We start from the raw sequence: 11794 nt of genomic DNA, 5'->3' as shown, positions 1-11794 counted from the left end.
CGACTTCCTGGAGGTGGAATGAGGAGCTGCCCCTCCCGCCCCGGCCCCGAGCGCACACGCGACGAAACCCACTCGGGACCACACGAGTAAGACCGGGCGGACTGGTCGGAGACCGGGAGTGAGGGGGGAGGAGCGAGGGCTGATGCTGCTGTAGGAGGCGAGGTCTCTAGACCCCTTTCACCTGTGGGGTACACAGGTGCCTGCAACCAGGATGGTAACCCAGACGAGGCAGAAGCAAGCTAAGAGAAAATGCTGGGTCCCTGGGCCTGGCCTCACCCTCCCAGTTGGAGGCTAACGGTGCGGAGGTTCCCTCCAGCACTCGCTCCTTACAGCCCTCCCGGACCCAGCCCGGCCCAGCCCAGCCGAATTTGCTCTTGGGTCTTTAAGGGGCGGGAACTGCCCCTAACGCGCATGGCTGCGTCATTAACCTGCGCCTCTGGCCTGCGCCTCCACGTGGATTTGGTAGAGAAACCCCGGACTGGGATCATGGCAGCCGAGACTTGGAACGTGGCCGGAGCAGAGGCCCCGCCGCCCCAGAAGCGCTACTACCGGCAACGTGCTCACTCCAACCCCATGGCAGACCACACGCTGCGCTAGTGAGGAGTGGGCAGAGGGAGAGACAGGAGGGAGGGATTCTCAAAGCAGCCGGGAGAGCAGTTGTGCTGCGACTGCTGGGAGGATTTGGGATAGACCCGGGAGGATCAGATGGGTGACGTCAGTTTTAGGGGTGGGACCGGGAGATTCGACCGAGAGTGGAGTTGGCAGATTGGGAGTGGGCGTGGCGTTCGGGCCTAAGACTGGGTAGCGGTGCTAAGTTTGGGAAGAGAAATAAATTGTTACTGAGACTGAAGTGATAGAGGCAGAATGTCGTTTCCATCTTTTGCTTTTGTTTGTTGGATTTAATCAAAAGGCAAACATATACACAATCCTGCCCGCACCTTCCCTTCCCTCCCCGCAGAGCACAAACACAAAGTAGGATCCCAGTGCATTAGGCAGCCAGTCTCTGGATAAGGGGAACTTGTGCCCCAGAAAGGGCAGCTACCCGGCCAGGGTCACAGAAACCGCCAGAAGTGGAGTTGAGCAGGTCAGCGTTTATGGGCCTCATGATGGGCCTATGATTCACACTGGGAGTTAAGGGTGGTTTCCATTGTCCCTCTTAGAGGCCACAGGGCCCAGTGTTACAAAATTTTTGAGAAACCCTCCTCCCATTTACCTCCCACCCTCACCCACACACACACTTTCACAGTACCACTTCTGCAATAGTGTGACCAACCTTCTCATGCTTCTTATGTCTTCTTTCCAATAGCCCTGTGAAGCCAGAGGAGATGGACTGGTCTGAGCTATACCCAGAGTTCTTCGCTCCACTCACTCAAAATCAGAGCCACGATGACCCAAAGGATAAGAAAGAAAAGAGAGCTCAGGCCCAAGTGGAGTTTGCAGACATAGGCTGTGGCTATGGTGGCCTGTTAGGTAACACTTTAGGCCCTCTTTCTGGGGTGAGAAGAGGCCTAGTAGTTTCTGCTGCCTCAGCGGCTTTTGTGGGGGGTCATAATTGGCCTTTCTCCTTTCGTCCAGACACTGGTGACAGCATGGAGAGGCTCCACCTTCCCTCTACTCTGGGTCTGTGACCTTTGCCCTGGAGAGTGGAGGGGGCTGCCTCAAATGCTTCTTAAAACCTGTGTTGTCCTTTATGGTGTCAATCCCTACATGAGCCATTTCACCTGCCAGGTACCGGGTCAGTGAGCTGGTCAGCACAAGCATCAGAGATTAGCCATTGTGGCCAGTGATCCTGAACTGTCTTTCTCAGGGATTCTACCATCTCCCCTCCTCTTTGCCCCTCCCTCGCCAGATCTCATTCCTTCTGCCCCACTCTCCTGTTTTTTTTGGTTCCTCTTGTTTTGCCTGTATTGCCGCACCCATGCATGCCAAGCCACTCCCTATTTTTAGATTGTCCCAAACAGATAACATTCTGATAGAGAGGAAGAGCATGGTACATAGAGGCAGAAAACCTTGGTTTAAGGTCCAATTCTGCTTGGGCACAGTGGCTCACACCTGTAATCCCAACATTTTGGGAGGCTGAGGCAGGTGAACCACTTGAGGCCAGGAGTTAAAGACCAGCTACTCAGGAGGCTGAGGCACAAGAATTGCATGAACTTGAGAGGCAGGGATTGCAGTGAGCCAAGATTGTGCCACTGCACTCCAGCCTGGGTGACAGAGCAAGACTCCATCTCAAATAAATAAGTTCCAGTTCTCAGTTTCCTCATCTTCACAATTTACCACAGAGTGTTATAAGGATGAAATAACACAATGTGTGAAAACACTGTGGAAACTCTATAGCAATGGCAAATATACATGTATTCTCAGCCCTCCCATTCTGGTCCTGGTGACAATTTTCATTTCTCCCCCAGCCTCTTCAGCATAAAACTATCCATATATGTATCTCTGTCCTCTCTTGCCGTTCTGGACTTTGGTAGTTGCAGATTGAGGCTTCCTTTCCTATGTTGACCCCTTTGCACTTCCTACAAGTATATGGTTGATGATTCCATTGCTATTTCTGTGTCCAGTGGAACTGTCACCGCTGTTCCCAGATACACTGATTCTGGGTCTGGAGATCCGGGTGAAGGTCTCAGACTATGTACAAGACCGGATTCGGGCCCTACGCGCAGCTCCCGGAGGTGGCTTCCAGAACATCGCCTGTCTCCGCAGCAATGCCATGAAGCACCTTCCTAACTTCTTCTACAAGGGCCAGGTGGGGAGGGGCCCTGGTGGGTTAGGCTGGTAGGCAGGTGGGGGCATGGAGGCCAGGCTCTCACAACCCTGTTGGTGCGTGTCTGTCTCACAGCTGACAAAGATGTTCTTCCTCTTCCCCGACCCACATTTCAAACGGACAAAGCACAAGTGGCGAATCATCAGTCCCACCCTGCTAGCGGAATATGCCTATGTGCTGAGAGTTGGGGTGAGTCGGGATGGGAGGGAGGATGGGGTGAGTAGCCTATCCAGGGGCCCTTCACTAAGAATTCAGTGGTGGTGCATTTAGGGACTCACACCACCACTCCCATCATCTGGCTGCTGCTGATGTTGCATGCAGCCTCCTGTCTAGGGTGATTTTGCCTATGCAGGGGCTGGTATATACCATAACCGATGTGCTGGAGCTACACGACTGGATGTGCACTCATTTTGAAGAGCACCCGCTGTTTGAGCGTGTGCCTCTGGAGGACCTGGTAAGTAGGGAATCTACAGGATATGGAGGCCCTTTCCATAGTGGTTCTATATTTGAACTTAGCTCAGTGCCAGGAGGATGGGATGGGTGTCTAAGGGCCAGGGGCAGTCTGAACAGTGGGCACTTATTGGACCCTTCCTTCTCCCAGAGTGAAGACCCCATTGTGGGACACCTAGGCACCTCAACTGAGGAGGGGAAGAAAGTTCTACGTAATGGAGGGAAGAATTTCCCAGCCATCTTCCGAAGAATACAAGATCCCGTCCTCCAGGCAGTGACCCCCCAAACCAGCCTGCCTGGTCACTGACTGCTTACTCTACTTTAGCTGGACCTCGTCTCCCAGGGACTAGAGAAAAGAGCAGGAGTCCTGGGTCTTCCCAGTTGAGACTGCTGGAGCTGAGACACAGCACTCTCTCAAAGAAGGTGGGGAGCTGCCCAGGGCAGAACCTGCTGGTGTTCATGACTACCCCTGGCTCCTCTCACCTTGTCCCTCCACTGCCAACAGAAAACAAAGCAGCTGACTGAGATGGTCAAAGGACTTTGGACCATAGGGAATCTTTGGAAGGCTATGGGGTCTTGCTCTCCCTTCTCCTTGTGAGATCTCTCCTCAGCTAGAATGAGGAATGTAGTCTATCTAAACTGCTTGCTAGGCTCAATTACCACTTCTGTTTGCTTTGTGGATCCTGGGATAACATGTATATGTGTATACATGCCCATTCTGCCATTTCTCAGGAAATGGTGGAGTATGTATCACATGCCTTCTACTATCCTCCTGTCCTCTCCCTGCGTAAGACTGGAGCTGGGGAATCTAGTCCCTAAATGTTGTCTCTGGAGAGTCCTTGGGAAGGTGTGGGGGTGGAGACCCTCTCTTTTTTCATGTTGACCTTCAATTCCAGAACTTCAGATCTGACTGACTGGCACAGAGCCTGACAGGGTTGGAGTAGGGAATGAGGGAATAAGGAGCAGAGAGGTAAACTGTAAGAGATTATTTTAATTTTTTTTAGAGACAGACCCTCTGTCTGTTGACTAGGCTGGAGTGCAGTGGCACAGTCATAGCTCACTGCAGCCTTGACCTCCCGGGCTCCTGTAATCCACCTCAGCCTCTCAAGTAGCTGGGACTATAGGCACATGCCACCATGCCTGGCTAATTTTTGTATTTTTTGTAGAGACAGAGTTTCACTATGTTGCCCAGGCTGGTCTCAGACTCCTGAGCTCAAGCAGTCTGCCCACCTCAGCCTCCCAAAGTGTTGGAATTATAGTGATGAACTGCTGTGCCCAGCCTAATTTTTAAACTTCTTTTGTAGAGACAGAGTCTTGCTGTGTTGCTCAAGCTTGTCTCAACCTCCTGGCCTCATGCCATCCTCCTGCCTCAGCCTCCCAAAGTGCTGGGATTATAGGCATGAGCCACCATGCCTGGCTCTGTGGAGGATTCCAAGGCTGAAAGTGGAAAGGGGCTGCTAACCAGAAAGCCCCCAGAGGAGACCGAGTCAGCTGGGGAATTAGAACATGCACATCCATGTAGCTCCTCTAACAGCCCAGAGACAATCTTAGAACTTAACTAATGTACAAAAAGTTTCTTCATTTCTGCTTCTCAAGCCCCAAATTTCCATGTCTGGCAGGAGTGGGCTTGTACACCCAAGAGGCCCCCTTATCCTCAAGAAAGAAAAATGGAGGTTCTACGAGCCATTTTAGCCCATTAACCCACCTGCCATCTGCCCAGTATATGTTAGGTACAGGAGGAGGGGGAGATGTGGCTAGTGCAGGAAAATAATGCAGAGAAGAGACAACCCACTGAGCCAAGAATGTGGGGACAGTTACAGCTGTGTCTCCCCTGCTTCCCTTCCCAGAGGAGCTGAAAGATGGGGAATTCCTGAGGATGGGCCTAAAGGGGCTGGGCTCCCTGGTGGAAGTGGTGGGAATATCAGAGACTGACTAGTGTAGCTTGGTCACTTAGTCTGTACTAAAAAGCCTTATAACCTTTCCTAGGATGAGACTTTTAGGCTCCTAGACTAGGGCACTCTCCCAGGAGGAAAATCTTAGGCCCTCCCTCCCATGAGGGTCATTGCAACATGAGACCCACGGGAGTCGTGAAGTCAGCCCCAGCCCCGCCTACTGTTCCTGGGTGCTAATCCCCAGCACAGACCACTCAGGAGGAGGGATTGGCTGAGGAGCTTGGAGAGGGGGCGTCATCACCTCACCCAAAGGTTAAATAGGAGTTCAGACTAGGTGCTCAGGAGAAGCGCTTTCTTTCGCGGGCACCCGGAACCAGACCATGACCCAGACCCTCAAGTACGCCTCCAGGGTGTTCCATCGCGTCCGCTGGGCTCCTGAGTTGGGCGCCTCTCTAGGCTACCGAGAGTACGACTCAGCACGCCGGAGCTTGGCAGACATCCCAGGCCCCTCTACGTCCAGCTTTCTGGCTGAACTTTTCTGCAAGGGCGGGCTGTCGAGGTTACACGAGCTGCAGGTAGGAAGGGACGCCTTTCCCGAGACTGAGTGCTGGGGAAACCGGCTTTGACAGCGTCAAAAAGGACTGACTAGTGCAGAGCAAATGTGGGAGAGCCAGAGAGAACGGATGCCCATGAATTAAGGAAAAGGCGAGTTGAGGCTGGGGACGGTGTGGCTCAACCCGCATAGAGTCTGTCCCGACTCTTAGCAGAGGGCGCTGGGAAAGCGCTTTCTCGCTGTCCTGAGGTGTGGAGATCCTGCAGATACAGTACAAGTGCGCGGGAGGCGGGAGCACGCGGTACCCTCCGCCTGCGTGCGGCTTAAAGCTACATGGGCTCGTTTTCGTTTACTGAGAACTCGTCCTGAGATGGACAATCTAGACATGGAACTTTTAGAGATTTCTCCTCGACCAAGATGATCAGAGAGGTCCTGAATGTCTGCCTTGCGCAAAGTTCCAGTTTTGCCCATCGCACTCAAACTTTCTAGGGATGGGAAGTGAGAGAGGAGGAGTTTGCAGTATCAAAGGCATACAATAGCTGGGCACCCTAGAAGGAGCAGAAGCTCCCTCTTCCCAAGCCCAGTCAACACCCTTGGCGTGGGCACAGGTCAAGCTGAAAGTCCCCGCCCAGGTATCCAAGTGTCAGCTGCGCCCCCTCCCCCAGGTGCAGGGCGCCGCGCGCTTCGGGCCGGTGTGGCTAGCCAGCTTCGGGACAGTGCGCACCGTGTACGTGGCTGCTCCTGCACTCGTCGAGGAGCTGTTGCGACAGGAGGGACCCCGGCCCGAGCGCTGCAGCTTCTCGCCCTGGACGGAGCACCGCCGCCGCCGCCAGCGGGCTTGCGGACTTCTCACCGCGTGAGTCTTCTCTGCCCCCAGAAAGCCAAACACCCTGCAGCGGCCCTCTCCTGCTGCGGGTCCCGAAACTATCGGATTTAGGGGCATGGTGGGAGGTTGGCTGTCCTACTCTACCTTTGGTCATCTTGGGGTTCCCATCCCAGTCTGCTTCACCCACACTCGGGTTGAGCCCCAACCTCACTCCCCACCTACCTCCTTATCATTTGAGACCAGAATCCTGGGAACTGGGGGAGTCAGAGGAATTGGGTTAGGGTACCAGGATCTGGATGGAATGAATGTAAGGTTCTGTGATTCAAGTTACCCGGGAACCCCGGCCCCTGCGGGCAGGAAATGAGTAAAGAGGAAGGGGGTTGGAAGACAGGCGCAAGCCGGTGCAGGTTTCTGTACCCCAAGGGGGTAGACGCAATCCCTTTCCTGGCCACCACAGCCGAATGCGCTTCTTCACTGCAACCAGTCCCGTCGAGCCGTCCCCACCTCCCCGCTGCGCACTCTCTCCTCAACCCTGCAGGGAAGGCGAAGAATGGCAAAGGCTCCGCAGTCTCCTGGCCCCACTCCTCCTCCGGCCTCAAGCGGCCGCCCGCTACGCCGGAACCCTGGACCACGTAGTCCGCGACCTTGTGCGGCGTTTGAGGCACCAGCGCGGACGTGGCACGGGGCCGCCTGCCCTGGTTCGGGACGTGGCGGGGGAATTTTACAAGTTCGGACTGGAAGGTGAGTCCCAGGACAGAGCTGGGCAGGCGTCGGGGCCGCCCTACCGGAGCCTCCCTGAGCCCTGACTGCGCCCCCTCCCGATAAGGCATCGCCGCGGTTCTGCTGGGCTCACGCTTGGGCTGCCTGGAGGCTCAAGTGCCGCCTGATACGGAGACCTTCATCCGCGCGGTGGGCTCCGTGTTTGTGTCCACGCTGTTGACCATGGCGATGCCCCACTGGCTGCGCCGCCTTGTGCCTGGGCCCTGGGGCCGCCTCTGCCGAGACTGGGACCAGATGTTTGCATTTGGTAAGGCACAGGACGAGGTGGGAATGGGGGAATGTAAAGCTGTCGAGGGGTAGCGAGGTATTCACGTGCCTTCTACCACGCAGCTCAGAGGCACGTGGAGCGGCGAGAGGCCGAGGCAGCCATGAGGAACCGAGGACAGCCCGATGAGGACCTGGAATCTGGGGCGCACCTGACCCACTTTCTGTTCCAGGAAGAGTTGCCTGCCCAGTCCATCCTGGGGAATGTGACAGAGTTGCTACTGGCGGGAGTGGACACGGTTAGATTCTCCCTCCGTGCTGTGAGCCTGTTCCAGGGCTTAGCCTCCCCAGACTCCGGGACCATTTTTCTGTTGCAGGGGATCCGTTATGGCCACGTAGATCAGCTTGGCTTAACACCCCGTAGCCCCAGACTGTTCCATAATCTGCACCCTCTGCTGGGTTCCCACACCCAACAGCTCTCTTGCTTTCACGTTTCTCAGGTGTCCAACACGCTCTCCTGGGCTCTGTATGAGCTCTCCCGGCATCCTGAAGTCCAGACAGCACTCCACTCCGAGATCACAGCTGCCCTGGGCCCTGGCTCCAGTGCCCACCCCCCAGCCACTGTTCTGTCCCAACTGCCCCTGCTGAAGGCAGTGGTCAAGGAAGTGCTAAGGTGAGGGGAAAGGAGAGGAGGAACGAGAGGAAATGCCAAGGAAGGCTGCGGAAGCAAATAGTGGATGGAAGCAGGAAGACAGCAGAGAAAAATGGCACTCTACTACTGGTCAAAAAGGGTTTGGAAGTTGGAAACAATGAGAAGAGGGCTGCAGCCCCTAGCCTCACCTTGCTGTCTCCATTTTGTGCTTTGCAATCTAGACTGTACCCTGTGGTACCTGGAAATTCTCGTGTCCCGGACAAAGACATTCATGTGGGTGATTATATTATCCCCAAAAATGTGAGTAGAGCCTATGCACCCTTTCTACTGAGCCATTCCTCACTATCTTAGGCCCCTGCCCTGTTCTTAAGCACTCTCCTAAAAGCCCTTCAAACACTCCCCTTAACCCCTCTCTAGGATATGCCTTTCTGGGATATAATGGGACAGTGGAGAGATCCTTCCAAAAGTAGCCCCAGAAAACTTCCCCATCACCCACTAGGACCTGCCTTTGTCCCTGTCTGAATATCCTATTCATGCCTGCCCCCATTCTGAGCACAAACTGACAAGTTTGTTTTTCTTCCCACCAGACGCTGGTCACTCTGTGTCACTATGCCACTTCAAGGGACCCTGCCCAGTTCCCAGAGCCAAATTCTTTTCGTCCAGCTCGCTGGCTGGGGGAGGGTCCCACCCCCCACCCATTTGCATCTCTTCCCTTTGGCTTTGGCAAGCGCAGCTGCATGGGGAGACGCCTGGCAGAGCTTGAATTGCAAATGGCTTTGGCCCAGGTGAGTGCTCTAGATTTTATACCTTCCCCAGGCTGGAGAGACCCTAACCCTCTAAAGTTGTGAGATCTTTCCCCTGACAAGCATAGGAAATCATGTTAGACCTGGTAGAGTGAATCTTCTAAAATATGATAAGCCCATTATAGGCCTAGAGTGTAAGTGAGGGTATTCAAACTATTTTTTCCTTTCCACAATCCCTCACCCTTATTAACCAAGAAGTACCCTACTGGCCACAGGTGCCACCCAATCATTGACCATTCTAACACTAAGAATGCATGCCCTTTACCAATCAATCCCCCCACTATAGATATCTTTCATAGTAGTGCTCACCTTCTTCCCTTTCCAGATCCTGACACATTTTGAGGTGCAGCCTGAGCCAGGTGCGGCCCCAATCAGACCCATGACCCGGACTGTCCTGGTACCTGAGAGGAGCATCAACCTACAGTTTTTGGACAGATAGTCCTGTGGAAAGAGGCTGTCATCATCACCCTTTCGTTCATCGTAGGGATAATATTTTTTGCAGGCACAAGACCAAGAGATACATCTGCCCCTAAGGCCTATCTGACCAAACTAGATAGAATGACCATAGTGAAGTGTGAGGCAGCCCTGACCAATGTGTGAAGTATGCACTTGGCCTGACTCAGTAGGCCAAGTGAGAAAACCATTGTCTCTCTCCGTGCTCGGCCCTTCTGATCATGTATGCATCCCCCAAGGATGAAATCAGATTTTAACTAATAATGCTGGAGGAAAGATTCAACCGCCGCTGTTTTTGGGCTTTCATAGTGTTCATTGATGCTGCTGGCTAAGCATTTATCAAAGCATAAGCTCAGTAACTGTGCATCTGCTCTGTACCTGGTTGGTCCTTCCTCTTTGCATGTAAGCACTTTGAGAGGAAGGGTGAAGCCTTATTTGTTTTTTATGTCCCCTGCCAGGGCCCATCTCTGACTGGGTGACACCATACACATTCTTAGATTGAATCTGAACCATGTGGCGGAAGGGATAAGCAGCTTAGTAGGCTCTGTCTACCCCCTTCCTTCTTTGTCTTGCCCATAGGAAGGTGAATCTGCCCTAGCCTGGTTTACAATTTCTTACAACTCTCCTTTGCTCTCTGGCCACTATTAAGTGGGTTTGCCCCATCACTTAGTTCTCAGGCAGAGACATCTTTGGGCCTGTCCCTGCCCAGGCCTCTGGCTTCTTTTTTATATTGAAAAGTTTTAAATATTCATAAATTTTAGAATAAAAAATCAAGGCCAGGCGAGGAGGCTCAAGCCTGTAATCCCAGCACTTTGGGAGGCCGAGGTGGGCGGATCATGAGGTCGGGAGATCAAGACCATCCTGGCTAACACGGTGAAACCGCATCTCTACTAAAAAGTACCAAAAACTAGCTGGGCAAGGTGGCGGGCGCCTGTAGTCCCAGCTACTCAGAAGGCTGAGGCAGGAGAATGGCGTAAACCTGGGAGGCGGAGCTTGCAGTGAGCGGAGATCCGGCCACTGCACTCCAGCCTGGGTGACAGAGCGAGACTGTCTCAAAAAAAAAAAAAAAAAAGAAGAAGAAAAAATCAAATATTCCATTCTTGACTTTGACTTATTTCTCTCATATTACCACTTCCTACAAGACCTGGAGGCAAGACCCTAACCTTCCCATCTCCCACCTTGGTTTCTCAGGTCCTAGGGGTGACCCCCATAACAATGGGAGGTCTGGATGCCTGGAAGAGTAGTTTGTAACACAAATCCAGACATGTTTCTGTCTGTAGTGGGAACAGCCAAGTCTAGTCTGGCTTCCTGTAAGAGATTAAGGGGGTGGGGGGTGAAAAGTAACTGCAGGGACTAAGCTGCAAAATCGGCCGGGAGCTAGGGATTTGCAGAGATTGCTGACTCTGGTAAGGAAAGTGCTTTCGGACTGCCAGGATTGAAGGAAGTCCTAGATTGGTCACTCTGCCCTCTCTGGAATAGTTCTTCCAAGATAATTTCCTTCAGAGGAAGGGATACAAGCAGAGAAGTGGAATCAGACAGACAGAATGAAAGCTGAGTGTGGGGGTGGCCAGAAGCCCTGGGGCACTGAAGCAGGATAAGGGCAGTGGGCAGAGGGAGCCTGTTTCCCTGAGTCAGCATTCTCTGGCCCCCCAGAGGCTGGGCACAGCTCTCCTCTTGTGATGTATACAGATTAACTCATCTTCCATCCAAATAAATCTCTCAGCACACTGCACAGTTCCTTCTGCATCCCAGATTACCCTCCCCATGTCAAGACTTGCCCCACTTCCCCTACCCCTCACCCTATTCCAATTAGCTGGGTGTAAATGGAGATTTCACTTCACACTTCTTCCTCCTCCACACCTTGGTCTCCTGGCCTAGACATGGCTCCCTGACCACAGAAAGTCCATTTAGCCACCAGGCCTTCTGCGGGGGCATCTAATTATGCAAGATCTACAGAGGGGCAGGGAGGACCCAAAGCCTCGTAAAAAGATCAAGCTTTCTGTGCAATTTTCTGACCTTCTCAACTCCTTCCCTACTGTATACTCAGTCTCCACCCCTATGCCTCTATCACTGAACTCAATTTGAATGTAAATGACCAAATTTTTAACAGATTTGAGCTTTGAGGGAGAATAAAGCCCAGCTTGTGGTCAGACCCTTTCCCCTGGAATCAGTGATGAGAATTCTGCCCACTCGTACTCCCTATTTTCCAGTGGGCAAGTAGGAATGCCCACTTGAGGAGGGCAGTAGTTCCCATGACCCCTTTCCTGGACAATGATCTTTTTAAGTTGGAAAAAGGGAAGAAGAGGAGACCACACTGATTGCTGGCCCCAACCCCCATACCAATACTTCCATTAGTGCTGAAGGAGAGGGGCAAGTGTCCCACTTCGCCTCATTTTAGGACCCAGAGTGTAAAT

General features: G+C 53.1%; 2 protein-coding genes across 6 annotated transcripts; both read left to right on the top strand.

Moving 5' to 3' along the window:
- The first annotated feature begins 3 nt into the window (after positions 1–3).
- Positions 4–4027, top strand: METTL1 (methyltransferase like 1). Of its 5 annotated transcripts, none has more exons than XM_023210643.2 (7): positions 4–86; positions 467–596; positions 1307–1470; positions 2565–2749; positions 2843–2956; positions 3120–3221; positions 3369–4027. In XM_023210643.2, exons 2-7 carry the CDS (start codon positions 487–489, stop codon positions 3522–3524), a joined length of 831 nt encoding a protein of 276 aa, XP_023066411.1. In that variant the 5' UTR covers positions 4–86; positions 467–486; the 3' UTR covers positions 3525–4027. The 5 variants fall into 5 exon arrangements, with proteins under 5 accessions (XP_023066411.1, XP_023066413.1, XP_023066410.2 ...); XM_026454637.1 differs by lacking the exon at positions 4–86 and adding an exon at positions 959–1084 and having other exon boundaries at positions 458–596; positions 3369–3927; XM_023210645.2 differs by lacking the exon at positions 467–596 and having other exon boundaries at positions 3369–3927.
- LOC111541786 (25-hydroxyvitamin D-1 alpha hydroxylase, mitochondrial) lies at positions 3446–10170 on the top strand. Its single transcript, XM_023210641.3, has 9 exons — positions 3446–3640; positions 6328–6518; positions 7027–7229; positions 7315–7515; positions 7599–7771; positions 7973–8145; positions 8346–8424; positions 8712–8909; positions 9253–10170. The coding sequence occupies exons 4-9, from the start codon at positions 7431–7433 to the stop codon at positions 9364–9366; spliced, it is 822 nt and encodes a 273-aa protein (XP_023066409.1). The 5' UTR covers positions 3446–3640; positions 6328–6518; positions 7027–7229; positions 7315–7430; the 3' UTR covers positions 9367–10170.
- Positions 10171–11794: the final 1624 nt, after the last annotated feature.

The sequence above is a fragment of the Piliocolobus tephrosceles genome, chromosome 10 (genome assembly GCF_002776525.5).
Source record: "Piliocolobus tephrosceles isolate RC106 chromosome 10, ASM277652v3, whole genome shotgun sequence".
NCBI lineage: Eukaryota > Metazoa > Chordata > Mammalia > Primates > Cercopithecidae > Piliocolobus > Piliocolobus tephrosceles.
The sequence above is the reverse complement of the archived record's forward strand: the minus strand, read 5'-3'. Positions and strand labels throughout refer to the sequence as shown.